The 26,489-nt window shown below is 54.1% G+C and overlaps 9 protein-coding genes across 9 annotated transcripts; 2 read left to right on the top strand and 7 right to left on the bottom strand.

Moving 5' to 3' along the window:
* Positions 1-471: 471 nt before the first annotated feature.
* Positions 472-1,467, bottom strand: CONPUDRAFT_164234 (uncharacterized protein). The gene is made up of 4 exons (XM_007768876.1): positions 1,151-1,467; positions 1,051-1,091; positions 581-985; positions 472-518 (listed from the first exon to the last, which is right to left on the bottom strand). The coding sequence occupies exons 2-3, from the start codon at positions 1,079-1,081 to the stop codon at positions 732-734; spliced, it is 285 nt and encodes a 94-aa protein (XP_007767066.1). The 5' UTR covers positions 1,082-1,091; positions 1,151-1,467; the 3' UTR covers positions 472-518; positions 581-731.
* Positions 1,468-3,824: 2,357 nt separating this feature from the next.
* On the bottom strand, positions 3,825-5,285 carry CONPUDRAFT_143223 (uncharacterized protein; the record flags this gene model as incomplete). Its single annotated transcript, XM_007768877.1, has 6 exons — positions 3,825-4,218; positions 4,407-4,480; positions 4,595-4,666; positions 4,728-4,842; positions 4,891-4,987; positions 5,046-5,285. The coding sequence occupies 6 exons, from the start codon at positions 5,283-5,285 to the stop codon at positions 4,043-4,045; spliced, it is 774 nt and encodes a 257-aa protein (XP_007767067.1). The 3' UTR covers positions 3,825-4,042.
* A 520-nt stretch (positions 5,286-5,805) lies between these two features.
* CONPUDRAFT_136352 (uncharacterized protein) lies at positions 5,806-6,775 on the bottom strand. The gene is made up of 4 exons (XM_007768878.1): positions 6,643-6,775; positions 6,407-6,593; positions 6,182-6,331; positions 5,806-6,117 (listed from the first exon to the last, which is right to left on the bottom strand). Exons 2-4 carry the CDS (start codon positions 6,449-6,451, stop codon positions 6,046-6,048), a joined length of 267 nt encoding a protein of 88 aa, XP_007767068.1. The 5' UTR covers positions 6,452-6,593; positions 6,643-6,775; the 3' UTR covers positions 5,806-6,045.
* Positions 6,776-7,979: 1,204 nt separating this feature from the next.
* Positions 7,980-9,726, top strand: CONPUDRAFT_152287 (uncharacterized protein; the record flags this gene model as incomplete). The annotated part of the gene is made up of 4 exons (XM_007768879.1): positions 7,980-8,069; positions 8,132-8,646; positions 8,701-8,923; positions 8,977-9,726. The coding sequence occupies 4 exons, from the start codon at positions 7,980-7,982 to the stop codon at positions 9,724-9,726; spliced, it is 1,578 nt and encodes a 525-aa protein (XP_007767069.1).
* A 644-nt stretch (positions 9,727-10,370) lies between these two features.
* On the bottom strand, positions 10,371-10,704 carry CONPUDRAFT_89204 (uncharacterized protein; the record flags this gene model as incomplete). Its single annotated transcript, XM_007768880.1, has 2 exons — positions 10,371-10,511; positions 10,600-10,704. 2 exons carry the CDS (start codon positions 10,702-10,704, stop codon positions 10,371-10,373), a joined length of 246 nt encoding a protein of 81 aa, XP_007767070.1.
* A 410-nt stretch (positions 10,705-11,114) lies between these two features.
* Positions 11,115-14,051, bottom strand: CONPUDRAFT_136355 (uncharacterized protein). Its single transcript, XM_007768881.1, has 5 exons — positions 13,693-14,051; positions 13,318-13,639; positions 11,536-13,260; positions 11,341-11,484; positions 11,115-11,254 (listed from the first exon to the last, which is right to left on the bottom strand). The coding sequence occupies exon 3, from the start codon at positions 13,231-13,233 to the stop codon at positions 11,644-11,646; it is 1,590 nt and encodes a 529-aa protein (XP_007767071.1). The 5' UTR covers positions 13,234-13,260; positions 13,318-13,639; positions 13,693-14,051; the 3' UTR covers positions 11,115-11,254; positions 11,341-11,484; positions 11,536-11,643.
* Positions 14,052-14,727: 676 nt separating this feature from the next.
* On the top strand, positions 14,728-19,990 carry CONPUDRAFT_152289 (uncharacterized protein; the record flags this gene model as incomplete). The annotated part of the gene is made up of 3 exons (XM_007768882.1): positions 14,728-16,810; positions 16,871-19,521; positions 19,580-19,990. The coding sequence occupies 3 exons, from the start codon at positions 14,728-14,730 to the stop codon at positions 19,988-19,990; spliced, it is 5,145 nt and encodes a 1,714-aa protein (XP_007767072.1).
* A 253-nt stretch (positions 19,991-20,243) lies between these two features.
* CONPUDRAFT_152290 (uncharacterized protein) lies at positions 20,244-21,993 on the bottom strand (the record flags this gene model as incomplete). The annotated part of the gene is made up of 4 exons (XM_007768883.1): positions 20,244-20,981; positions 21,036-21,258; positions 21,313-21,836; positions 21,904-21,993. The coding sequence occupies 4 exons, from the start codon at positions 21,991-21,993 to the stop codon at positions 20,244-20,246; spliced, it is 1,575 nt and encodes a 524-aa protein (XP_007767073.1).
* A 2,769-nt stretch (positions 21,994-24,762) lies between these two features.
* On the bottom strand, positions 24,763-26,410 carry CONPUDRAFT_152291 (uncharacterized protein; the record flags this gene model as incomplete). The annotated part of the gene is made up of 2 exons (XM_007768884.1): positions 24,763-26,124; positions 26,192-26,410. The coding sequence occupies 2 exons, from the start codon at positions 26,408-26,410 to the stop codon at positions 24,763-24,765; spliced, it is 1,581 nt and encodes a 526-aa protein (XP_007767074.1).
* Between the last annotated feature and the right edge of the window lie 79 nt (positions 26,411-26,489).

Raw genomic sequence — 26,489 nt, forward strand, 5'->3', positions numbered from 1 at the left:
CGCTCAAGAGGCAATGATCGGGTAATTTTATACATGCAATCCTCAATACTCCCAACATCATATAATGGAGCTTTTCTCGGAACTAACAACATCACCTCAAGTCGGCGTAGTCGACACAGCAGCCATTTCATAAAGAGAGGAGCTGATCACTCAGATTTATTGGCGACGAACAAGGCGAGAAAAGGGTTAAGCATGCGGTCACACATATGCCAAGAGCAGTGTTTAGACAGGGACAGGATACACGGTGTAGTATGTCTTGATCATCATGCGAATAAGGACACGCCGAATAAGTCTGCATACAACCCCACTGGTCAGTGTTGCTGCATTTGGCGAACCAGCTGGAACAAAGCCAAAGGAAAATGTACCTGCATTGGTCATAATCTCAGCTGACACGCCTTGTCGACATATAGAGGCTAAAAATCACGAAGTATCACACTTGGTTGGTCGATATTGTGGCAAGAAACGGTATTTCAAGGAGTCAGTTTGAACTGGTATATCAAACCGCGGCAACACTACCACTGGTATATCAGGTTTCAGCCTCAGGTGGCTATAACGAACAGTTGGGTGCACATGCACTCACGTCAAAACCATGTGCTTGAACCATCCTGATTGAGACTATAATAAGCAGTATAGCCTTCTCCAAAGTGGCGAAGCAGAGGCTGCAAATGAAATGGTCCACGCGAATGCCCCATTTATAGATGAAACGTAGATTGCAGGACCCAGTGTACATGCTATGGCGCTCGTTGAGGGTACACAGAATGGTCACTCGCACGGGAAAGTGTGAGTTGGGTAGGGCAATAAAGATGATCATCTCTATAGGTTACGAACATGAACGTTTGAACATGCGATTCATTGGAGTTGCGGGAAAGACCTATTTTGGAATAGAGACATCGATACAGTTGTAGCCAGAGTTCCGATATACCGCCGGGCCACCTAGGTACAGTAAGCCTAGGGGGAAGCGCGATTAACTTCCAAATCCTGGTGCCTATTTTGTTTGGAATCAATGAAAATGTATTTGGCACACCAAAACCCAGTGAAGAAACTACGAACTCAACCCGGTCAAACCGAACCCATCACGCATCCGCCATCACCTGCACAACACGTCCTTAACCTGCGACCCCACGCACGCTTCTGGAACATCTGCACGCACCTCCCGCCCATTAACCATCACCCCACCCACAGCACCGCACCTCGTCCGCCAGCGACCGTCGCACACGCACGCGGTGTGATACAGTCCTCGGGTATACGCGTGCGATGTCCGCCTCCGCGACGTCCAGCCGAAGCTCGCCAAACTCGTCCTTGTTCAGAAGGCGGCGGCTGGTGTCACTCGTGCCCGTCAAGGTCGTACCGCGCGTCTGGTGCGGCCACATGCTGGGCGTGCGCGGGAACCGTAGCGGGTGGCCGTTTCCGTTCGAATGGGGTTTATCGCCGTCGCCGCCGATTGCAATGACCTCCGACGTGAAGAAGCTTTCGGTACTCTGAGTTGCACCTGCCTCCGTTACTGCCCAACTCCGCGTCATCCGGGTCGACTGGTACCATAAGGCGAACGAGCTCGCCGCACTCCGTGTCTACGCCGAGAACGCGTCCAGCGCACGCGAGCGCCTCGATGCCAGCACGACAGCGAGCAGTGAGGAGGGCACCGTCCAGCTCGGGAGCGTGGCGCGTCGCTGTGAGCAGGTCGGAGAGGTACAGACGGAGCGGGGCGCGGATGTTTGCATGCTTCGTGAGCGAGCGGAGCGTGTTCAGGAGGGCTGGAGAAGGGCTGGGAGCGTAGACAGCGCTGGGGACTGTCCGGGCTGCGAGGGTCGCGAGGGAGGAGGGAGAGGCGTGGGGACGGGCGAAGTGCCCGTGGTCGAAGTGGATTGGCTTACGCCATGGGCTTGGCGCGACGGTGACTCGGCAGGCGGAGTGGTTGCGGGAGGCATTGCAGGGAGAAGGAGCTGTGGGGGAGACTGGGCTGCTGCAAGAGAGCGATGAGAGGGTTGGGCTGCAGGAGGTGTATTGGTCGACGGGTGTCGGTGGCGTAGTGCGGTGCGCACCATGGGTTGTAGTGCGCTAAGAGCAAAATGGTCGAGCTATAGATTCATCAGGACGAGAACATAGTTGTATAAAAGCAGTGCCTACTAAGCTCTTGTAGATCGCAGGTCGCTCTCTTGGGTCCAGCCGGCACACAGACAACGAAACCCATCCCGCAGCTCCCGCCTCTCCTTCTTCAGTTGACCAATCTCGTCGGCTACGGCCTCCACACAAGCTCACGCGTCCGGAGGGTATGGACGACGTCTCGCTGTGCCGCAATGCCAATGTGCTCCAATTCAGATACCACCACCGCTTGTTGCAGCCCTGTGGGGACCATTACCGATACCCCTAAGCGAGCAGCCGTGGAGTTGGTGGTGCTCGCCGTACGCGTCCGAACGTGAGCCGAATTGAAGGACTGTGAAGGGTGAAGCGGAGCCGACGGCTCTGGCGGTGGGGAATATGTGATCGTCAGCACTGCCGGGGTTGTATGTGACTCCATGCCGGGACTTAGCAGACCTGGTCTTTCAAGAGAAGTGACTGTGCGAGGACTGGGTGCATACGCGGTGCTCACGCTCGGTGCATACATTGATCATCCTGTGGGTGACGTGGGTGATGTCGCTTCGCTAGGGTAGGAGGACGACCGCCTGAAGGAATCACTTGGGGGACGGGCGTGGACGGGCTTGATTGTGGATCCGCGTGAAAGCGAACGATGGTGCTGCAGTGAAGTGGTCGTGAGCCCTCTGATGGTGCCTCCAGAGCTAACGGAAATGGGTGAGAGAGGGGATGTAGGGGTCAAAGTACCGAGGTATGGAGCAGGGAGCGGGGGAGGTACGAAGAGGGCGTTGACGATCTCGTCGGGTGGGTATTGCTTTGCCTCGGGCGCGAACTTGGTTCGGTGGGTAGTGTAGCCAAAGACAGTGGTGAGGGTCTACATCGTATGAGGGTCATTATACCTTGAGAAGACCAAGCTATAACTCACCAAGGCCGTCAGTCGTGCCACTGCCTGAACATCATCTTCAAGCGTCTGAAGGGGATCTGAAAAGGTGTTTTTTATGTTGAAAAACGATGAACGTCGTGAAACGAGGTTGACCTCCTTCACTTTGGTCTTAGACTTGTTCAGCACACGATGATACCCCGCCGCCTCGTTATAAGTTCAAGCTGGGAGACTTCAACTTGTTGGTCAGAAACGCGAAAGAAATACAACGATTGGGCTGGCCGAAGTTACTCGACTTAAGGCTGCAGCTTGAAGTCGATTTGAAGCCGAGAGAATGTTCAAACCCGAGCTGCACGAGCTTGTCGAAGGTCACGAACAGCTCACCTCCGGGTCCGTGGACGAACCCTCTCCTCTCGTACTTTATGATCGTCTACGGTGCCGCTCGAGCGTATGTTCACACGTTTCACAATATTAAATTTGAGCACGAGGATCCCAGGACTGATCGTGTCGAGCTTAACATTGACATGTTGCGCAGTGGGGCAGGGTGTTATGCGGCCAATGTGGAAACGTCAAGTTGACTACAGTAATACCAGCTTCGCTCCAGAGATGCCAAAGTGCAGGAAAGACATGCACTGTAAGTGACATGACAAAGCGGATAGACCAGCCAGCCCAACGTACAACGTTTTCACAATCGCCGAGCACCTACCTGCCAATGGCATAGTCCACGTAGCAAATTTCTGTGGTTTTATTGATTTTTGTGCGCCAACGCGCTGCTGTGGTGGTCGTGGTTAGAGAGAAAACGGCAAACGCCGTCGGCCCGAACGTCGTTTGACGCCCATCAGGGCACTGGACCGCGGCTAGCGCTGACGCTGACCGCGGTCAACCCACTGAAGATGTACAACCAGCGACCTCAACATTCCCCTCATACAATATTGGTTCTGCGTTGTATCACTATCGCCAATCACAAATGTTGCACTAATCGTCTTCACCTGGTCGAGCATTCGACTCCTCCCAAACGGCGAATGCGGGACCCATAAGCTCAGCTGCAGCCCTCGCGGTCGAGCTCGAAGGACTGCCTCCACCCGGAAGGTATCACTCTTCCTTCTGACCATCTTCGCTCATGTCCGCGTTCTTTCTCCCTCTCTGTCCGTCGATCCCGTCGTCTTGCAAGCCATGATGCTTGGGGTGATCTCGGGTGGGCGGAACGTGGTTCGACATCAACAGAGGCTTTCTGTTCGCAACATAAAAAAAATCGAAGCATATTCGCGCTAGTCTACATATAATCATAGCATTCCTATCCTCATAAAGAGGTAAATTATCTGTGTCAAACGAATTTATATTATCGCTGACGTCGCGTTTAATATTCTTCATGAATCTTTCTAGCTTTTAGCAATGACTCGAGATCCTTGCTCAGCCGTTTTTTCCCTATACGTAAGCATTTTCCGTCGAAACTTACGAGCCTCCTTCTGGGCTCTTCGAACCGCCTGCAGATAAGGCACTTGATGCCCACTGGCACTTGGGAGAAAGTGCCTGCGACTACGGCGACTTTGTGTGATATGTCACAGGAGCACTTCTGCGGTGGTTGCAAAGACACAGTGAATGACAGTGTTACTATGAGTTGACGATGTGGGTATGCACACTCACCCTTTTTGCTCGACGTCTTCTCCTTGCGGCTCTGACCCTGAGCGACCATAGGTATTTGGCTCTTCTCTTTGACTAGATGCGATATAACCCGTCAACACATATAGGATATCACAGGTATCAAAACTCACCCTACACTTCCGTTTGAGAGTGTTCGGCTTCCTCTCGGACCTCTTTCTCGCCCTTCGCTCCATCCTTCTTTTTCGCTCTTGCACGAACTTTGTTGCCCTTAGTTTTCTCCTCGTACGTAGCTGTAAGTTAGAACGGAGGTTCAGGTCGCTCAATAACCCTTTTCAGACCTGTAAGCTTGATGAATTTACACACAATGACACCCTTTCGTGCTGACACTTTTCTCGTCTTCGGTATAAGCGGTTTACAGTCGCCATGGCCCCTTGACTATGCATAGTTTGTTAGTCCCGTGAAAGTCTATCAAGCGGAGATGGATAAATCGTACCTGCTTGATCATCCGGCGTTTCAGTCTCTGTCTATCGCATCTAACTATGGCTCGCCGCCTGTTGGTCTTCCATTGTTCCACACCCGCTTTGAACTCTTCCACTTTCGCCGCTATGTACTTGTTATAGCGGGGAATAAGAGCCGTGAATGACGACGAGCGAGATGTGGATAATGGAGAGCACTGAACAGTGACGGTACTTCGCCAAGGTGCGGAGCGGAATATCGAGGGGAGACGACCCATTGGGACGGATGCGGCGAGTTAGAGAGGAAGCGGGGGAGAGCCTTGGGATCGCTAAAAATGTCGGACCAGTAGCTTCAATCCATGGCCCTTTTATTCTATTGCAAGACTTGTGGTGGCGCATGTAAGGAGCTGTGCGAACCTCCAAGTCAAGGCCCAAGCGCATGCTCTTGTCTGATGCCGCTTTGACAGACGTCAATGCTGTTTCGCAGGAGGACAAACGGTCCAACCTGTCGGTATAATGGCATGGACGCCTTGCTATTGAAGGCGCACAATATTTCTGAGACGGGATGTCAGTGAAGTGCTGGCAGCTACCTGACGCTCAAGGAGGCGTCGGAGAGGTGGCGTTGACTTCGATTCGCCTAATCAGTCCGATAGTGTTCCATGGCCAGGAGCATAGTGTTGCAACGCCAACCGATGTATTCGCGAAAGCTCTTCATCATATGTAGTGAGTGACCGTTAGATTAAGAGAGTCATGTCAGCATTGAAATTAGATGCTTGTAGTTCAAGCGAAATGTTTGTTGGTGTTAATGTCGCCGAGCTTGATACGGTTATACATGCTTGCCTTGTACCTTGTGGCTATGCTACAGCACTTCTGTTCTATGTTACAGTCAAACAGCCCGCACACTAGTAATGGAACGTTCTGCAGGTTCACGGTCGCAAATAGTCCATCATGGTCATCTATCAGAGACTTTACCTGATCCTCCAGTCCAACTCTCTAGCCATATACAATCAATTCGCCATCAATACCATCCCTCCAAGTTCATTCATTCTTCTCCTTCATCTCTTCCTCGTCGACAAGGGTCCCACTGTCGTCCCTCCAATGGTACTTAGGCTTGGACACAGCGTCAGTTCTGACCCATTCCGCCAAGTGGCGAAATTAGGGAGACAAGACTCACTTCCATATCGCTGGCATACGTCTCCTCTCTCTTCAAGTTCGCACCACGGACACAGGATCTTTTCCTCAGCTTGCGGCGCTTCTCTATTCTCTGCATGCGTCGTTCACGTTCTCTCCACCATTCGTCAGTGAAGAAGAAAGGGAAACCAGCCTTGATTGAGCCGGCACCAAAGAGCCTGTCAGACATGTGCAAACTAGAAGAACAAACGAGGTGAGCGGTACTCACTGTCGACTTCCATGCGTGTTTCGCGCGTTCCCATTGTCGTTCCATAGACAAATTTGGACACTTGGGGCAATGAAACAAAGCGGCGTCTCAAGTCCTCTCCGAGACGGGTTGGGGAAAGCTGTAAAATTGGAATGCAACCAATTCCAGTCACGGCTGTCGCTGTCAAACTCTGGCTAAAGTGGCTGCTCTGATAACTCATAAGTTAACATTGTAGCTACATGGAAGGAGAGCCGCACCGTTCGACCCCCGTCAACGCAGCTTGGTTCTCTTCAAGCTGAGTAGGACAACTGGCAGACCTGCCTGGTCGGGCTCCTGAGGAGGCCCCGTCGCAGCTGAAACTCAGGGGACTTGCTTTGTGGCTGGAAAAGGGGGTGGCGCCCACCATACATGTGAATGTGCGTGCCTGATTCTTAATGTGGGCGCACCGACGTCTTCGGCGTTACGGTGATATGCGAACTGTGGCTGTACCTGCCTATTATACCCAGAGCCCCTATAATCTCTATTTTCCGAATTTCGGGTGTTGCATGTCGGTATAACATGAGAAAGGGCGATTAGCTCTGAGATAAGCAGCGTGGTGAGTGCGGTTTATCCTGTATGCTCCGATTCACCGTCCATCACGGTATACTGTTGGCCATTCTGTCTTCCTCTTCCTCTTGCCATCTTTCTTCAGCCCCATTTAAAGCTCAATCCATTACTAACGTGCTACTATTCCCAACAAACATAGGCAGTCACGTCTCTCAAGACATGAAAAGGTTAAGAACGGATAAGCTGGTATCAAATTCGCTGGTACGCAGTTTGAGATTGATGCTTATGAAGCCTTTACCAATCCGATATAAGTATGTTGCCACCAGAGATTTGGTCACTCCCTGTCATCCACATTGTTGGATCATCCGCACGCCCATCTGCAGTACGTATGTCGCTTCAACAAGGAGCCAGCTTGGAACACCGAGCGCTATCCAATGCACGGCATTGGCTGGCCGTCTGGCAGCGGGCCCCCGAGATCAAGCGATACACCCGTCTGTTCGGCATTGTTGATCGTGGCGCGATGGAAGCAGGATTCAGGAATGCCGATATACACGACGCACTGGAAGCAAATTATCTTCCTGATCACCTTTTGCAAGACGTGAGCAAACACACTTACAACTCACGCAGACGTGTATGACGGTAACGTCAAGAATGATAGAGTGAAGTTCACGCTCGACTCGTGGTTGGTTACACTATGGATAAGGTCGGCGAAGGCCGGCGAGAGTAGTACTGCTACAAAGTTCAACCATCGCGGCAGGTTTCAACGTAAGCTTTCTTCGCAAGGTCATCTTGATGATGTTCCATGATACAGCGATGAGTATATGCACTGCATACGCCTGTTACTGCAGCGGCATATCGCGCCTTTCATTTCCGGGACGTTTTCCGATTTCTCCGCGCAACGTGAGTTCCCCGCTTCCCATGACGCAAACAGCCCCTGGAGCCTGCCAGAAGTGTTAATAAAGCACAGCAACCTTATACGCCTCATCGAGCGTCCCCAGCCCTCTTCCTCCCTCAACGCGCTCCAGTATCTTGAGACGCACACTTAAGTATGCCTTTCGCCCTCGACACGCTTCCACTCGACGTACTCATTAGCGTTGCCACCCTTCTCGATCCCCCTGATGTTGTGCATCTACGACGTGTGCGTATACCTGGGTTTCGCTTCTGTCGTATCGTGAACCCTGTACTGATCGAGACGATCAGACTTCAAGTCGCCTGCGAAATCTATCATACGAGCGTGTCATCTGGGTTGCGCTTTACAAGGCATACCGCCTTGCACTCCCTATTGGCCCCCTACCAACGCAGACGCGACAAGTGCTCAAGGAACGCCTCTTACGCTCATACTCGACCCATCAGAATCTATTCGTTGCACCGAAAGAGCCTCGATCCCGCCTCTATGACACTGGCGATAAGGTTCACTTCGAGGTGACAGGGAGATGGGCATTCTCAAAGGATCCCGAAGGCACGCGAGTCCTGTGTTATGATCTCGACAGCATGCACCACGACGCTCGTGAGCCAAGTACGGTTTGGGTGAATGACGAAGATGAGTATTGTATCTGGAACACGCTTTGTCGGACTGTTACCCTCCGTGACGGACGACAGTTTAGTCTCGTGCTCTTGGAGCTCCGGAGGAAGGACCTCATCAAGAACGCCATGTATGGCTTCTACCCCTCCCCTGGATGTAAGAGAGACTCAAAATCAATGTTCTCCACCAAACTGTGAGCGTTACTTCGCACATAGCTTGTAGTTTGATACTGACAAGACTATTGTAGCGTCGTCCTCAAGGTGAAGTCTACTGAAAGCTCTGGTGGTGCTCTTGCCTTGGAAGAACTGTACAGACATGAACACGTCATCTATGACTCCCCGTCCCGCTTACTTGTAGAGCTGAGCCCTTCTGCGCTTGTTGTGCAGTGGGCAGGTGATCCGGAAGAGGCCTTCGTGTGGGACACAGAGAAGCTAGACTCCAAACCGGTGACCATCACCCACGGCCATGCCGTAAGCGTGCTACATTATGGGCGCCAATCACCTTGCTCACATGTTCGCCCCAGTCATTCTCAAAGTTTGTTCTGCATACGTGCTCCAAGACCCACATCATCTCGCGCAGGTCTTCCACGGACATACTAGGAACCGTCATAGAAGCAACACCTCTCCAGACCGTTTTTACTGACAGCGCGCTCCGTCCCACGGCCGTGGCAAATATGCCCGGCACCATGTTCAACCGCCTGGCCGTCTTCCGCGACTCGATCGTCGATCCAATCACGGGCTCCACCGAGACTGTCCTGCTCGGGATCGAGAAACCTGGGCCACGGAATAATGACAAGCCGTGCATCCTCCTCGTCCGGCTGCTCATTCCGTCGGCATCCGAAATTGATGGCACTAGGCGCCCGGTCGACATCGACGTCCACCTGCAAACGATCGCGACCATTCCGCTGGAGTCGCAGACGATGCATCTGAACCCAGCGTGGAACGGGCGCGTCAGGCTAGCGTACTTGCGTGATGTCCATACATCCACCGAGGACGAGGCGAGCAATCTAGCGGTCGCGAATGTCGGTTCGGATAAAGAGCGGAGACAGCTGAGCATTGTGGAGATCACGTACGATGGGGTCGCTCGGAGCGCGACGATGTGTGCTGTTGAGAAGGTCAGTCTCCCGGACAGCGCTCGGGACGTCTTCAACCACCGGCGTATGCGATTCGTGTCGTTTGAGGCCGAGCTGGGGTCTGGGAGGCTTGTCTATAGCTGCCCTCTGGGGGACTATCGGTCGCCGTTGGGCAAGTTGGGCGTTTTGGACTTTGCTTGACTTAGCAAGCTATTTTGAATGTTTGAACATTAATGTGTCATCAGTATGTACGATATATACCATAGCAGAAGCTTTAAGCATTCTCATCCTTAATGTACTTGTAAATCAGTTGTACTATTTATTTGACGTCTTCGGATCTGGTTGAAGCTCCTTGATAACAACGGCACTCAGTCCACGACCCAGTAACACGATATAGAAGAAGACCTTACATAGTTCTTGCACGGATTCGCGAGCGTGCGTTGGCCTATTCGTAGTACTTTCGCGTCTAATCACAGAGAGTCTCGCAATATAATGTCGTCAAATACTCCCAGCTCATGCCACTCTGTATTAACAGACGCTCGTGTCTTCCTCGGTTGCGCAACTGTAATAATAGACACAAACTATGTAATGACAGTGCACCCCCGAATCTCGCCTTCGGTCGAACTACGAATCAATGAACAGACACGATCATTAATAATGATCGTCGTCAAGAAATGCTTCCTTCCTCCTTTGTATTTGTTCGGTACGACTCAGGTCCATGTCCATGTCTTCTTCATCCACCGCTCCGTTGCCGCCTTATTGGGAGCTGATACCAGCTCCATAAATGAACTGTAGTTCGCGTAAGTCACTAGAAGATAAGCACGCAACATGGGGTGTTCACCTCACTAAAAATAGCCTTTCATCGCCTCCTTCCTCTTGGAGGCAGCTTTCAGCGCTTTCTTCTTCGCCTTGCTTTTTCTGATTTTCTCGCGAAGATCGCACCGCTCCTCACGCCACTCGTTTGTGAAGAAGAGCGGGAAATTGGTCTGCAAGCAGTTGAACGCCGTGGGCAGGAGACCGCGAAGGGGTTGATTAGCCAAGCTCGCGCATAGCACGTTGTAGGCTAGTACGTACCGTCCTTCTCCAAGAACCCTTGGTCGCACTCCAGGCTTCATCGACCCGACTCCGCCGTGCTGTCGAGCTCATAAGCCTTCGCAAGTGAGATCCGCCCGCGGGCATTTCAGCTTCGAATGCCGAGTGGGGCCACGGGGATGGAGAGTGTCTTCTTATCTATCCCTCGAGTCCCTCGAGTCTACGTGCCAAGGCAGCAGCACTACTGTGGACCAGCCGCAGAAATGGACACATAATTATCGTCTCAAAACGTACGTGTCCGCACGGAGCCATGCTGAACGCGTCAATGGACGCCTGGGATATCACGGAGTACTGAGTCGATACCGCAGGCACGACGTCGCAAAGGATCTGCGTAGAGGCTGTTTGGGAATTTGGAGATGTCGGATTCCACGTACGAAGGTCGAACGCTGCGGTCGGCCGATGTCCAAATGGTATGGGAGCAGGCACGGGCCTCGTGGTGTGCGGACAACGCGAGCGAGGGCTGTCGGTAGCTGGACGAAGCCGCGATAGGATGGTCACGAATGGATAGCATGATGCACGAGTTGAATTGAAGGCCATCGTTACCGTCGAACTTAAAGCTTAAAGCGCGGCACGCAGCACAATGTGCTGACACGGACACTCCAATACGGATTGGCTGTGCCAGCATCCAATGGAAGGCCTGATTGCAAGAACGAAAAGTCAATGGATTTAATTACTTATTGCAGAGTTGGGTTTAGGTGGCTTGCTTCAACGTGAAGTTCGCACCATTTGAATTTGAATCTCCGCCAACCTCGGCAACCCGTGCAAGAAGTCAAAGCAAGGGCGAGCCAAATGCTAGTGAATACGATGTCGAGTGGCTGAAGTTGGGTTCATTGGTGAACGGACGGAATGCTTGGTATGATGCAGGGGCTTGAACGCGTCATTATTATGGTACAGTAAGTAGAACGTAGTGATACATACAAGAAACAAGAGTGAGCAGAGAGCAAAGGCCACTGTGCGTGCCATTCGGGTATACGTCGTTTGGGTGCGTGCCATCATTCAAATCCACCTACGTCGTTAACCTTGGGCTCAAAGATAACACGGGCCCTCTTCCCCCAGCCCTAGCCCCTGCACCATCCTCAGCTTCGCAGTACTAGCACTACTCCTCATTCTAGTATCGTCCCGCTGACAAACGCTCTGCACCGCCCGCGCCCTTGCAGGCACAAACCCAACCTCCTTCGCGTTCGTCGCCCTGACCACGCGCTCCCGCTCGCTCGCGCGACGCACCGGCGCGAACCCAACGAACGCCACGCGCTCGAGCGGGCGTTCCGCGCGCGCCGCAAGGCCCTGCACAGCGCCGAGCAGCGCCCAGCGTGACACGCACACGTCCTCGTCGTCCTCGTTCAACAGCGTGCACGCCAGGCGCCCCAGCGCTGGGAGCGCGAGCGCACGTAGCACACCGGCGAGGTAGGATAGGTACGCTGAGCGCTCGGCGCACTCGTCGAGCTCGAGCTCGAGCGCGCGCAGGTTCGCGTGCACGAGCGGGGACTCGGCGCTGGGTGCGCCGTGCCCGTTGGAGGGCGGGAGATGCACGAGGTTGTTGTCTGGGTACCCCGGCGTGCGCACTGTGAGCGCTTCCAGCGCTGGGCACGCGGCGAGGACTGCAGCGAGGTCGAACCCGCGTTGCAGGGTGACGCGTAGGGTGGTTAGGCGCGCGGCGAGCGCGGGTTGTGCGGTGATACACGCGTCGGAGCACCGTGAGAGGGAGAGCGAGCGCACGGCGGGGAGGAGCTTGGGGGAGGCGAGGAGCCCGGGTGTGATGTGCACAGAGTAGGAGCCTGGGTGCTGATGTAGCGACAGGGAGGTGAGATGGGGTAGGTGTGAGAGGCGCAGGAGGAGGGACTCGATGACAGGCCAGGAGGCGCGGAGTGAGAGGGTGTGGATCTGCTCGGCATGCGACGCGAGAATCTCTGCGATGCTTGGGACGCCACCTTCGCCCGCGTCAGACTGATCCGAGGGCGCCTCGAGGGTAGCAGGGAGATGAACACTGCTCACGAACGAGATCGCGAGCTTCCGTCCTCTTGAGCGCGCGAGCCAAGCGCGCACGAGGGCACGGTGAGCAGCGCGGGACGTGTGCTTTACTGCGAGGCTCGACCAGAGCTCAGACGACGTATGAGAGACCGCGCGCCAGTGCTGGCACACCTGGCCGAAGAGCAGTGGTGCACTGCGTGCATCCGGGGTGATGTAGGGGTCTGCGGATTCGAATGAGCTGGGGAGGCAGCGTTTGAAGACCTCCTGGAGAAGCTCTGTGGGAATCTTGTTGATTGTGGTTAGTGCTGGTACATGTGCTAGTGGAGTGGCGATGGCGGGAGCCGAGCTAGTCGATATGCTGCGCCCTAGTGAGGGTTTCTGGTTGGCATTGCTGGCGCTCTTTGGTGCTGGGGTGGATGCCGCCGCCCGTGGCCCTGCGGACGACCGAATGCGCTTGAGGAACTGGCGGAAGTCGTCGTCGTAGAAGGAGTCTTGCGAGGAGGAGGGTGCGTGGGAGTTGGAGGGCGATAAGGCGCTACTGTCGTACGAGCAACAGCCAATGGGAGCGGTGTGTGCCCGAAGGAGTATATTCATCCTCTGGGGCATGTCTCCTCTCGGACTCGAGGAGTTCACGTTGAAGGAAAACATTTGTCGATCAGCTGCGATCTGGAGTATCTGGGTTAAACGGTGAGCGAGGGGCAGATACCCCGCAATCGACTCCTGGAGACTCACGGGAACTTGACAACAAAGTATGCTTCGTGACGTCAGAACTGCTTGATTGAACTCTTCGTCGAGTCTAGGAGTGAAATGTCTCGATATCTTTTCGTTATTGAAGGTGAACTGAAGGACCGCGAGTGATGGTTCGTTTTCAAGAGCGAGGGGGTGAAGCTGGGATGGTATATAGAGATGAGATTCCAATATGGAGCCCTTTGGAGCTGACAAATTGCGCCATTGCCACGTACATAGGTCCAAACTACTCAACCCAGTTCGGCACTAGTACACACGACTGGCGTTCTCGTGAGTGGTTAGGCGGTCCCAAGATGTGCCGGGGCTGCTATTGGTTCTATTAGCTGGGAATCAAGCGGCCTAAAGAGCACGATAACGCACCTTCTGATACCCTTTTCTCACCGATGACGTCCAAGCGAATCTTCTGGAGGTGAGGAGCGAGCAAATTGAGGCGCACGAGAGAAATGGGGGTGAGTGATTCGAGGGGGCTTCAAAAAGCGAGGATTAAAGCCGTGTTGAGCCGACTGGAAACGTGTTATGCTGGAGGCAGAGGGGGGATTGAGGATGTCACCCTCAGGGTGCGCTAATGCATGCTAGCGGGTGCTAAGTGTATCAGGTGGGTCAGGGACAAGACGAGCCGAGGGTCAACGGGGATAATGTGCGCATATATTGATCGATGAGGCGAGCATGGGGCTCTTCGTCGTCTACAACGTTGAACGCTGGTCTTGAGGACAGACATGGTCAAAGTAGGGGAAAGAGAGTGCGCGAGAAAAAGCGAGACGCCCATGATGCCGAAGGTGCATCGACTTTGTGTGCGGACTCCCCCGCGCCTTCGAGAGTTGGCCTGCGGGCGTACTGGATCATTCTCTCAGCATCTTCGCATACAGTCATCTCGTCGCGCACTTTTTCATCATTTGACCAGTTGAACGTTTTCAGGGCCGATGGTGACTCGGACGCAAACGAACGCTCAATAAAAAAATATGTTTCTTTGCCATTGAACGCGACAAACACACAATCCCACCTTCCACGACACTGAGGATTTGGATGAACACTTATGGCACTCGATGCTCCTGACTGAGCTGCTCATATCTTCCCTGCGGGTGACGCGTGCAGCCCGGTCCTTGCAGGTGTCGCCGACGAGTCAAGCATGGCGTTCTGGACCCGTGATATCATCGAGTCAAGTGGTTACTCGCAGCCGCCCGAAACACACTTTCCTGTGCTGCTCTCCTCAAAACCCCAAGTCGTCTTTGTTCAGAAACTCCTTGCATTTTCTCCCCGCTTGCAGACGGCCCATATCGACTCTCTTTTCGTAGTGAGTTGTTTCCTGATTGGACTCCAGTCTCAGGTTGCCGACGCGGGATCAATAATTACTGACGTCGAATGAATTCAAGCACCAGCAACGCGTCGCCTGACAAGATGTCGACTCCTTTGCAAGAGGTCCTAGAGCAAGTGTACGATTGTCCCCTCCAGCTTAGGAGGCAAAAGCTCTCCGTATTCTGGTCGAAACTCAGCGCTCAAGAGTGCGACGCCATCCCAGCACAGCTCGATGACGCCCTCGCCCAGTCATTCCCTTATGTGACCACCCAGGACTACGCGTTCTTCCTCAAAAGATCCAACTCAACGTCATGGGCGTTATCTGCCGCCAAAACGTCCCCCTCGCCTCCCGTGGTCAATGCCGCCATCGACGTCCTCACCGCCTCGTGGATCGCCCAACCCGAGAGCTGCGATCTCGGCGCGATCGTCAGTTTGATCCGCAACGATCTCCCCCACTACGCCACCGCGCGCCTCTTCTCGTCTCTTGGCCTCCGAGCCACGACAACCGCGGCCCAGTCAGCCCTCGTCGATGCCCTCCTGCATGAGATATACCCTTTTCTCACCAATAGGACCACGGAGACCTGCCCACTCTCGCAGTACGCCCGGCTCGCGATCCGCAACCTGGTCCCCGCCGCCTCGGAGCCCGTCCTTTTGGCTATCATCAAACGTTGCTCCTCGCAGTGGTTTACGTACGAAATATGGCAGCAGCTCGCCGAGAAGCGCCCGGACGTCGTGCGAGGCTTCCTCCTCAAGCACATCGGCGGACCCGTCAGCTCGGAACATCTCCGCGACTTCCCGGATATCGTCGCGGATCAGCCTGGCATGCTGTATACCACCGTGGATGTCGTCATGCGTGCGAAGGACGGCAAGGGCCCCGAGTTCCTCGCTGTGTTCTTGGATCATTACGCCAAGTACACGAATGTGGATTTTCAGACGTACACGGCGCGGTCTACGGCGGGTGACATCATTGCGCTTGTGACAGTGGCGAAGTACATAGGCTACTTGCTCAAGAAGCAGAATTTGAAGGACCCCAAGGATGTTGTCCGCGTCGGGCTCGCGCAGTGCAAGGCACTCGCGCAGCTGCAGGAGGTGTACAGGCAACGCGAGCTGCCCATCACCGCGTTGGATCCCATCGTTAAAGTCGTCCTCGAACGCTTCGCGCGGTGCCCAGAGGATTGGAGACTCTTCAAGGCCGACGAGCTCTCCGCATACACCCACGCAGACTCAACAACGCCGACGGCACTCCTAATCGCCGTGTTTAAGTGCATGCAGTACGAGCTCGGCGACCTCTCTACGAGCGCCGCAAGCACCACATTCATCATCCGCTGGCTCACCTCCCTCCCGCGCCCCGCACGCCTGCCCCTTCTCAACGCGTTGCACTACGCCAAGACGTCCGCGGACCTCCTCACGCTCCCCGAGACGGACCCGGCGAAACGCTACCCACGCCTCGCGCCGACCTTGCTCGCAACGCTCGAGCCCGCACACGCGGAGGCGGTGTACGGCATCGGCACGCGCGCGCACGCGGATTTTGTCCCGCGCGATAACGCCTATGGCTATAGCAGCTTACCGGGGCAGTATGCGGGGCTCGGCGAGATGAGCGGTGCGCTCTACGACGCGGAGGTGCAGTCGGATCTGCCCCGCGCTTTGCGCGTTGGCGCGTCGCGGTCGGCACTGAGGTTATCCGATGCCGCGACAGCAGCGACGGCGGAGGCAGTGGTGGGATACAACGACGAAGGGGTGGTGCGTGCGGTGGAGACGTTGAAGCGCAAGGCGGGCAAGAGCCGTGAGGAGCGGTACAAGCTGACGTACGCGGCGCTCGCGCTCGCTGCGGTCGCACAGAGCCCGGCGCTATTTGTCGACACGCTCGAGTGGGCGCTGGTGCGCTACGCGAAGGACCCGGACACGGGCCCGCCGCTGTTTAGCGCGGTCTTCGGATCTGGAGGCGGCTCGCGGGCGTTCAGGCGGCTCTTGGCCGGGCCTGAAGGGATCAAGCCTGTCGGTGGGCTGAGTGGGAAGTTCAACTTGGATGTGGTTAAGGAGTGGTGTAGGACCACCGAGCGGGTTTTCGGGGCTGCGATGGATCTGCTGAGGGTGTGGATCAAGGAGCCGGACCATCCATATTCGATTCAGCACGAGTATGATCAGATTGGGAACTTTATCGTTGCAATTGTGGAGAAGCGACTTGGTGAGTTCTCTCTCATCCAGAAGTGCTGGGCAGCTTGCTGACCTGTTATACTTTTGTAAGAGCTCATCCAGAAGATCTACCCCGCCCTCTGCCGCGACGAAGCCCAGTTGCGTGATGTGTTGCTCACACCGCTCTTGAAGCACTGGCGCGACTGGGAAAACTTAAAGCTTGTCGACCACCCACGTGTTCTGGGCGCCCTTGAATATTACCGCGGGCTGCCCTGGCTACTCGACGATATCCAAGTGGACGCTAAAGTGGCGAAGATCGCACTTCCGTTCCTTGACGCATGGGGCCAGCAGCGAGAGGAGCTCTACAGGGAGGCCCGCGCAGGCATGGATCCACTCAGCAACGAGGATATGGAGCTCCGGAGGAACATGTACGGCAAACGGTCGTTCTTGCCCATGTGGGTCAATATCAAGGGCGACCTCGACAGCCCCGGCGTCGGGATCGAGGACGGGCTAAATTTGATGCCTGGATTGAAGGGTTACATTGACAAGGTCATCTTCCAGGACCCGAATACAACGCTGGACGACGTGTCAGCGGACGACCAGCTTGACTGGCACCCGCGGCAGTATAACAATGCGCTCGAGATGTACACGATGTACACGACCAAGAAGAAGCGACCCGACAAGATTCGTACCCTTCTCGATCGGTATGGGCGGATGAACCCCGACCCGTCGCTTCTGCTCATGCACAACCAGGAGGCGGCCGATCTGCTCTGGCTCGATGGTACGCTGAGCCAGACGAAGCAGGTGTTCCTCCCCAGCTTCCCCAGCCCCGCTGGAAGCGCATTCACGCACGACCCTGCACAGGCCGCCGCAGCCCTCCCGGTCTTGCACCCTGAACAAGGCCTGCCGAAGACGGTGCTCGGGCTGCGCAGCACGAAGCTGACTCGGAACAACCAGTTCGCGCTCGTTGTGCCTGACGAGGACGAGCCCGCGCTTGTCCGTGCCTCCCTCAAGACTGTGCACCAGTTCACGGTGTTTGCCGTCGCGTGGCTGCTCACGTCGATGGAGATCGACGTCTCCTCTCTCGCACCTCTCGCTTCTTCGTCAACCGGCTCAGCAAGACTCGACCTCCCCGCCGCCTATGCGCTCCACCACGCACGCGTCTCGCCGGAGTTCAACAACACCTACATCAGGCAGGCAACGCTTCCCGCGCAGCTCCTCGAGAAGACGCTCTCGCGGCTGCACCCGTGCGACATCCAAGCGCTGCTCGACGCTGTCTTTGCGAAAGAGTCCACTGAGCCGCGCATCATCCAGGCGCGCATGGCGCTGCTCAACGCCGTGCGGCGGCTTGGTGACCCGTGCCTGGGCAGCAAGGAGGCGTGGACGGTTGTGGAGGACACGACACTGTCGAGCTGGCACCGTCAGGCGGTCACAAGCGCGGCGCTAAGCGTGCGCAGGCCAGCGGAGGCGCGGGCGTATGCGCGCAGGCTGCTTGAGTTCAGCCGCGAGAAGGCGGAGCTGGGCAGGCAGAGAGCGGCGGAAGCGAAGGCGCGAGCAGACGCGGCGCGGGCGGCAGGCGAGAAGGTGGAGGAGGCGCCGCAGGAGGAGCCGACGATCAAGGCGAGCACGCAGAAGGCGTTTGTGCAACTATTCTTGCCTGCGGTGCAGGAGGGTGTTGTGGACGCGTTGTTCATCGAGGAGCTCGTGCGCGCGGGGCTGTTCAAGACACCCGCGAGCGTGACGTCGTATGTCGTGCAGGTCCTCGTCGAGGCTGTGCTTGGACGGCTTGTCGTGCAAGAGGACGACCCGGGCGTGTGGAAAGTTCTCGAGCCGTTCATCGAGCTCGCGCAACGGCTGGAGGAGAGCACGCACCTCCCCGAGAGGGCCTGGGAGGAGGCGAGGGAGGGCAAACGGGACATGCCATTGATGTCGGATGAGCTGCCGATCGCGCAGGCGCTGCTCGAAGCTGATCTGGGCGACACGGCGAAGGGCCGGTCGCGGGTCTACAAGGCATGGACGAGGCACGTCGTGGAGCCTATCCTGGCTGAGCTTGTCAATAAGCGTATACGCTGGGTGAAGACAGCGATTGCACGTGAGAAGGGCGAAAACGATACGCAGTTTGAGACATCGTTCGAGGGTGCGTACATCGACCCACCCGCGCAGACGGTCTTCTTGGGGGCGGTCCAGAAGTACGCCTTGTTCTTGACTCCTGAGGTCGTCGGCGCGGAACCGGACGATGCCCGGCGCTGGTGGATATGGCGGTTCCTCGAGCAGAGGGTCACCTGCTTCCAGCAGCGAGAGCAAACGTACGCGCTGTATAACATCTTCCGGGAGAAGTATGGCGGTGACTGGCTCACCAAGCAAGAGAAGGATTATCCCAAGGCCGTCAACGCGTTGACAACGAACTTCGTTGACGAAGGGCTCATGAGGGGCGAGATTAGCTCGTACTTGATCCCTGTGTTCCGCAACCCCGACGCTCCCACGAACTTGAAGGACGAGATCGGTGCTATGTTACAGCGCATCGGCCTCCTTTTGCTCGAGGCTAGAAACATGCAGGAGCCAATCACTCGCACCAAAGCCCATGGCGACCCTCCCTTCAAGTCGTTCACGCTCCTTTTGCAAAGTACCGGAGTCGACGTGCACATACTCCCAGTCGTGAAAGAGTGGCTTGCAACTGCAGAGCGGCACGAACAACAACTCTCCAGCACAGGTGGAAAGGTCAACGGTGGAGCGGCCTACTGGAAGGTCATCGTTCAACTCAAGGTGAGCATGCTGCTAGTATTCACGGCTCCGAACAGCACCTGACTATCCTGAAACGTAGCTGGAACTGGCTAAGTTCGACGTCGAACAAGCGCCCGCCGAAAACCGCGCCGCCATGTACACGTCCGCCCTCTCGGACCTCATCCAGATGGTCCACCGGCGGCGTTGGCGATACGTCCACTTCCCGAGGGACTATTCCAGCCACCTTAATGTGCACAACACCCTGCGCGAAGAACAGATCGTCTCCGTCATCCGGAAGCTGACGCAGGCGCCACTCTTCCCCTCCGATGATGAGGAGCTTCGTATGCTATACTTTGAGACGGCAGCGGCACTCCTCCGCACACACGGTCTTTGGCTCAAGGGTCCGACGACGTACGAGGCCTTGCGCGATCTACTTGAAGCGTGGAAAGCCGAGGGTGACGGTGTTATGGAAGCACTTGCGAGGGACTACTCGGTGTCGTATCTAAGTTAAAATAGTGTATGTTAATGTATGGTTTAGCATCCCCACTTAGTGCTTGTATTGTAGATCGTTATGTTACTAACCCCTTCTCAAGACGACATCGCGCGTACCGCATACTGACGTCATATACCAACATTATTCATTGGACCATCACAGAGCTGTTTGTCATATGACACAAGCGTCTAATAGCCTAACGTAGCTCCTAACATACAAACACAGACGTACATACAAACACAGACGTACATACACACAAAGAAGAAACAAGTTACGCAAAATCCAAGACGCCGAGCTTGCGCTGCGGCGATTCATATATCCCAAGATCGCACCTGTAGACAAGCCTTCCAGACCCCAGCTCAGCCTCAAAAGACTCGAGTCGCGAACCCTGACGATTGAAAATGTCGTGTACATCGGCTGGGAGGCTGACGTTCTCTGCGATGCGTATTGTCGCGCTCTGGATTTTCTCGTCATATGTGACCTCCATAATGTAGAGCTCCTTCTGTTCCTGGTCCCTATCAATCGGGAGACTCGTACCGTACCCCCTTGCTTCACGATCGTATATGACACGCAGGGATGCGACCCTAACGCACCCGTTCCACGTCGCGCTCGGCTGCGCCGTGAATGATGTCAAAGGGATATCCGTGAGTTCTTGCAATTTCATGTCTATGTTAGCCGGGCGCCCGCTGCCCTCGGGTGCAGGAGGAATGAGGAGCCGAACGAGGGAGAGACATTGATTTCCGTTATTCCGAAGGCCGGGCTGTTCCGTTCCGATGAGGACGACCTCAGTATAGCCCGTGATCGGGTCGACTACCGAATCACGCAGGATAGACAGGCGGAAGAATATGACGCCGGGCATGTTTACGACAGCGGTAGGACGGAGCATGGTGGTCGAGATCACGGACTGTAGAGGTGTTGCTTCAAGGACGGTCCCAAGGATGTCCAGGGAAGACCTTCGCGAGATAACGTGGGTAGTGGAGCAAGTATGCAGAACGTATTGCTCGGACGTCTACAGTGGAAAACGTGCATAAGATCATCTTTGTCCATTCTGGCGCGTACTTACAGCATGCCTATGGGTAACGGCCACCGGGTCTTCGCTCAGCTTTTCGGTATCCCACACGAAAGCTTGTTTGGGGTCGCCTGCCCACTGAATGATCAAGGCAGAAGGGCTCAGTGACGCACGTAAGCCAGGATCGGAGCTGTCTAGGGCGTGTTTAAATCTATACAACTCTTCCAAGACTAAAACGTCACTAGAGGTGTCGGTCGATATTACCTTGAGAATGATTCTATCAAAATTACGTCATCTATAACATACATATCCCAGTCAATGCAGTGCTTACACTTTAGCTGCAAAGAAGGCGTTAGGATCAGTGTCACCGTGACCTTGGGGAGAAGGGTTGTCGAAGAATTCCTCCTGAGCTAAGTCTTTCGTTCGGAGCTCAAGGAGTACGAGGCCAATTTTTCTCCTATTGCAAAGCGTGACATCATGGTAGCGCATGTCCCAGATGTGAAAGTCGCCCTCGTCATTCAGCCAAGCTATAGTTGGTTCGCGGGGTTCGTGGTCCGGGAAGTCGAGGTCATAACAAAGGACCCGGGTGCCGTCTCGGAGAGTCCTTGCGAGCGCCCACCTCCCTATTACCTCATGGAAAATCTGGTCGCCAGTGTCGTAAAGACGAGAGAGAGGCTCCTTGGGTGTAACGAATAGATTTTGATGGGTCATATACGAGGTAACGAGAATTTTCTCGAGCACGTCTCGCGTCTGCGCTGGCGAGGGGCCAACGGGGCGTGTGAGGTGACGATAGGCATTGTATAGTTTGATCCAAACGACTCGTTCGTACGACAGGTCACAAAGTTTTTTCGACGTCTGGTCAAATCGTTTAGTACGGTGCTCATAATACAAAAGGCTGAAAGTCGAGTGCCAGTGTACGCACTAGTCGTAGGTGGATGACATCAGGAGGGTCGAGAAAGATAGCGATGCTGATGAGTACGTCGAGCGAAAGTGTCTCAAGGGTCAAAGACATCTCAATCGTGTGCTTTGTAAGGATTGAGTGCTGTATGTTGGGTTGGCTGTGAGGGAGAGAACTTGGGAGAAAAGACGGACGCCCAATAGTAACATGTGTTACATTACAGCGCCTGATATTGTCACAAAATTCCAATAAACCCCGTTTAAACATAGGGGCTATTGAACAAACACGCTAAGTCCGATTGCGAGGATTAAACTGCTGAAGAGGCAGTTACAGTACCTATACAAGCCACAGCTGATGGCGTATCTTCCAGGTCAATGTCGTGAGATCAGCACTGTCCATTAGGAGTTGGGGTTACCGGATCTCAAGTTGATGTCAGGTCAGCACTAGGGGTGGCTGCGTGCTGCTTATTAGCGGTGCATGGCATGTGGTGAAGCAAGGATCCAAGGGCCCCTTCAAGGTCTCAATAGCATTCACAGCGTCACACTTTCTTATACATACTACTGCAAACATGATAATGAACGAAGAATTACCTACAGTTACACGACTTTACATCTGGAATATTTAATTTATAGCTCCTTTGTGGAGATTGAATTCTGGTTACGTAGGACCCCTTTTCAAGATGTCGACTATGTGGGTTCAGTTATGTTTTTTGGTTGAAACCCATCGGTAACAGTGGAGTGACTTGGCGCGAAAATCATGACAGAGTTTGCGGCTGCTGAAGTGGTCGTCGTTGCTAGTCCTATCCTATTCTTCCACGCTTTCAAATACGTTTCTGCGGATACGCCAAGACCCATTCTGACGACAATCAGAGAAAATGTTATTCCCTGGAAGCCACATGAATAAGCTTATCACAAGTTACTATGAAATCACGACTCACGATCAAAGGGACAATCTGACAGACTCAGACGGTAAGTAAAGAATGACCAAGAATGTCAATGACCACTCACAGCATTCATGACACATTCATAATACCTATACAATGTATACAACGTGTCAGAAGTGAACCTGTAGGTAATGAGGAGGCAGAACATGGAAGCTGAGTATATTGCGCCGGACTCCAGCAAAACGACAGCGACTGTTGCTGAGCTTGTGCTTTGGCGGTCATGCACAAAGGCACGTACTTTCTGATGAACGTAGAGGATTCTGGCAGCAATCATCACTGTTGTGTATGTAATGTTACCTCCGTAAAGTCTTACAATCATTGTGATCCGACGCACCTGTGCAGCTGAGATGAACCGCAAAACTTAATGCAAATAAAGACATATATGCCGGGTATGTCACCTGCATACTGGCAACAATCTCCGTCCCGCTGATTTGAGACTTGAGGCCAAGTATGTAGACAGTGGTTGTATACAACATGATAATACCCAAAGCTTGATATGCATCAGCCTCGTTATTTACAACATTGATCAAAATTCTCCTTACCGATATTTGCAACAAAGGCTATCGAAACTGGTATGGTGACTCGCTTGTCATTGTTCCAAACCCTCCATAGCCTGTATAGCTATGACACGGCATAATGTAATGTCACTATGTTCCAACGAAAATTGAAAACTTACCATAAACCCGTCACCAAGCCATAGCTGAACGACGAATGCAGCAATCTTCATTGCTGCCATTGTTTCAGATTTTGTTGAGAAGATACCAAAATTAAACGGAATTTGCGGAGCGCAATTCATGCCACAACCGTGACCCAGACCAGTTACCATGCCCAACGACCATTCCCATCCATTCAGAGCGTTATCATAGTATAAGCCACACAAGGCAAATGTGATGTGCTGACAAACGTTAGAAAATCTTCAATGATGGTTCGAAGAAACAGCTCACTACTCACAATTGTTGCTACCACAAACATGAAAATCCCGACGATTAAGACGGGTCTATGACCCTTGACAGAATCACCACCAGCGCTCTTCCGGCGAGCAGATATGACGAAAATATCCAAGGCCAACAGCGCTCCAAATGTCCCTGACAATCGCATCAATGCTCAGCACTGGGTAGTAGTAGTTAAAATAACAGACACGTACCATAAAGTATCAACTCAGGAATAAGCAGTGCAATTGCAGTGAACAGAGATACTTGAAAGCTCACGGGAGACTCCATAACGTATTGACAGAGAGAATAACTGGAGGATCATCGAGTGGAAACCATGAGCTTTTTAAACATACAATGTGAGCTCCTGGCTGTGCAAGAAAGGTGGACGGTGGTTACAGATTGGGAACCCATTCCACCAGAGAAATCACCACAACGGTGATGTTCGTTGTAGTGGATCGCTACACCAGCGTCACTACACAACAGCCACTCACATCGGAGATGCGATCACGTAGAGTATATGATCTGTCGCCTCTGACATAGCTTGTGTTTCACGGAGAAAGCCCTGGAAAAGCCTAGCCCAGACGAGATGAACCCTCCAGCGCATCATGTACTGTGAGACGCGGCCGATTTAACTTGCCTTCTATTTGACGAACTTCCAGCGTGGGACTGTGTTTGTGGCGATACTGATTGAGGGCGAGTGAGCAACTCAGAAAACGGTAGCAAGACATTACGTTCATCACATCAATCAATGCTGATAGCGTACAGAAGGTAAAGTCGGTGTCTGATAGGACACTGTAACAACACCTCAAGTGAAGCTAGGTGAGTATTAATATCTTCTATCTTGTACTGCATCTGGCGCGGGGCCCGGCACACCACGTATTGGATCGCAAGGCAGTCATTTTTTCCCATCCTCCCACGCTCCTGTGCCAGATCCTCATGCAATCATTGCAGCATAAGGGCTTGAAACAAAGAAAATCGCAAATCGCAAACCAGCATGGAAAACCGAACCTACCTTGAATCTACCCCAACATTCAGTCCAGGGCCACCTTCCTTGTTCAGCAGCTGTTCGATTTGTTTCCAAGCTGTGCGAGAACCATCGTCACCGTCATGCCGAATACTGGTGAGGCTCGGCAGCAAATGCTTAAGCACCCGTGCAACGACGTGCGGGTCGTCCACAGGCGAGTCTACCAAATCTATTCGCGAAATGGCACGATTGCAAGGCCCATCTCGCGCCTCGTCGAGAAACCCTTCGGCCACTTTCACGCGGGCGTCAAGGCTGACCTTCACCTCTTGCAGGTGGGAACAGCATCGTATGAGCGTCTCCACCCCTTCAAAAGTCAGCCGCCCTTCCTCGTGCCTGTATCCCAACGCCGCCAACTCGTGTATAACACAGCTGGTTGAAAAGGTGCGGAGGTGTGGCCACGCAGGTGCCAAATCCGTAATGTCCGCGTCGCAAAGATGGACCATACCCGACTGAGAGAGCTCGAGGGACTCCAGGCGCGAAAAACGCATGAAGGGGCGGAGTGTGTTTCCTATGCATTCGCGAGGACGGAGAGCTTCCTCCTCCGAGACGCCGGATGTGGCTGTGAGCTTGAGGTCCAGATTGCGTAGCTCGGATGCCGAAAAGAAGGACGCGAAAGACTCCACGAACAAGAGGGGTTCACGGATGTCTACGAAGTTGGCGGCGGCTGATGATACCCTGGGGAAGTTTCCGACACGATACATAAATGCAAGGCAGCTCTCCGCCGTACCGCAGATGCGCAAGCGCCCGAGCATCGGGAACATCGGCGCAGTGTGCATGAGCCCGACAACGCCGGCTAGTTCTTCGTAGCTCAGCTCGGGGACCGGGATTAGAGTAAGCCCTTCCAAGGAGGGCAGGGAAGCTGCAAGGTCTATGATAGACGGAGGCGGCCTGCTCCGCATGGGATCAGCGTACGTCAGTGCGAAGTGCTTCAACCGGCCCAAGCGCGGGAGCACGTCACTGAGGGCACTGAAGTTGAGATACAGGCCGTCCAGGTTGTCTACGTGTAGAGATAACCTCTCCAGCGCGAGGGAAACCGACGGCAAGGACGACATTAAGGATGGACCGGCGCGGTAGGCGTTGGCCAGGCAGACTTCCGTGACGGATGGGCTTAGCATAAAGAGGATGAAGGTGACTTCTCTGGCGTCTGTCATGGCGTTACAATCCCAGTGAAAGACACGCAGGGAAGGTAAGAGAGGGCGGATAGGGGATTCGCAAAGTGCACGAAATACGGCAGAGTAGATGAACTCGGTGGACCTGGTGACGCTGTGGTAGCTGAGCGCCCGGACGCGCCGTGCATACTGCTGCAAGACGGTCCAGTCACTTTCGGCGAGGGCACGCTTGAATCCCTATCAGCAATTGTTTGTGTTAGCTACAGAAAGTGAGGTATGAAACGTTGAAGTGGCAGGTACCTACCAAGCAACTTATATTATCGAAGCTTCGTGCTTGGTAATCCACCAAGTCTGGAGGAAGACATCGCAATAGATCAACGGGCGAGCTAAGATCTGCATACAGCATGTCAAGAGCAGGCTCTGATAGCGCCTTGCATGTCCTTGCAAGGTTGTTTAAAGGACCCGGAGGAAGGAAGGAGCAGATGACGCCCGTGATGTCGGAAACGTAGAGACAGTGATGCATGTTGAAAGTCAAAAGCCGGAGTTGATGCAAATCATCAAACCGGCAGCGTGGGCCGTTGGCCGGGCCGAGAATGGCAAAC

The sequence above is a fragment of the Coniophora puteana genome, assembly GCF_000271625.1.
Source record: "Coniophora puteana RWD-64-598 SS2 unplaced genomic scaffold CONPUscaffold_4, whole genome shotgun sequence".
In the NCBI taxonomy this organism is placed as follows: Eukaryota; Fungi; Basidiomycota; class Agaricomycetes; order Boletales; family Coniophoraceae; genus Coniophora; species Coniophora puteana.

Bases quoted from the DNA above. Each gene is read 5' to 3' on its own strand.
- CONPUDRAFT_164234 (XM_007768876.1), bottom strand. From the start codon at position 1,081: ATGCGTGATGGGTTCGGTTTGACCGGGTTGA. The intron at 986-1,050 runs GTTCGTAGTTTC...CAAACAAAATAG, and splicing joins GTTCGGTTTGACCGGGTTGA to GCACCAGGATTTGGAAGTTA.
- CONPUDRAFT_136352 (XM_007768878.1), bottom strand. From the start codon at position 6,451: ATGGAACGACAATGGGAACGCGCGAAACACGCATGGAAGTCGACA. The intron at 6,332-6,406 runs GTGAGTACCGCT...GGCTCAATCAAG, and splicing joins AACACGCATGGAAGTCGACA to GCTGGTTTCCCTTTCTTCTT. The intron at 6,118-6,181 runs GTGAGTCTTGTC...GCTGTGTCCAAG, and splicing joins CGTATGCCAGCGATATGGAA to CCTAAGTACCATTGGAGGGA.
- CONPUDRAFT_136355 (XM_007768881.1), bottom strand. From the start codon at position 13,233: ATGTTTTCCTTCAACGTGAACTCCTCGAGTCCGAGAGGAGACATGCCC.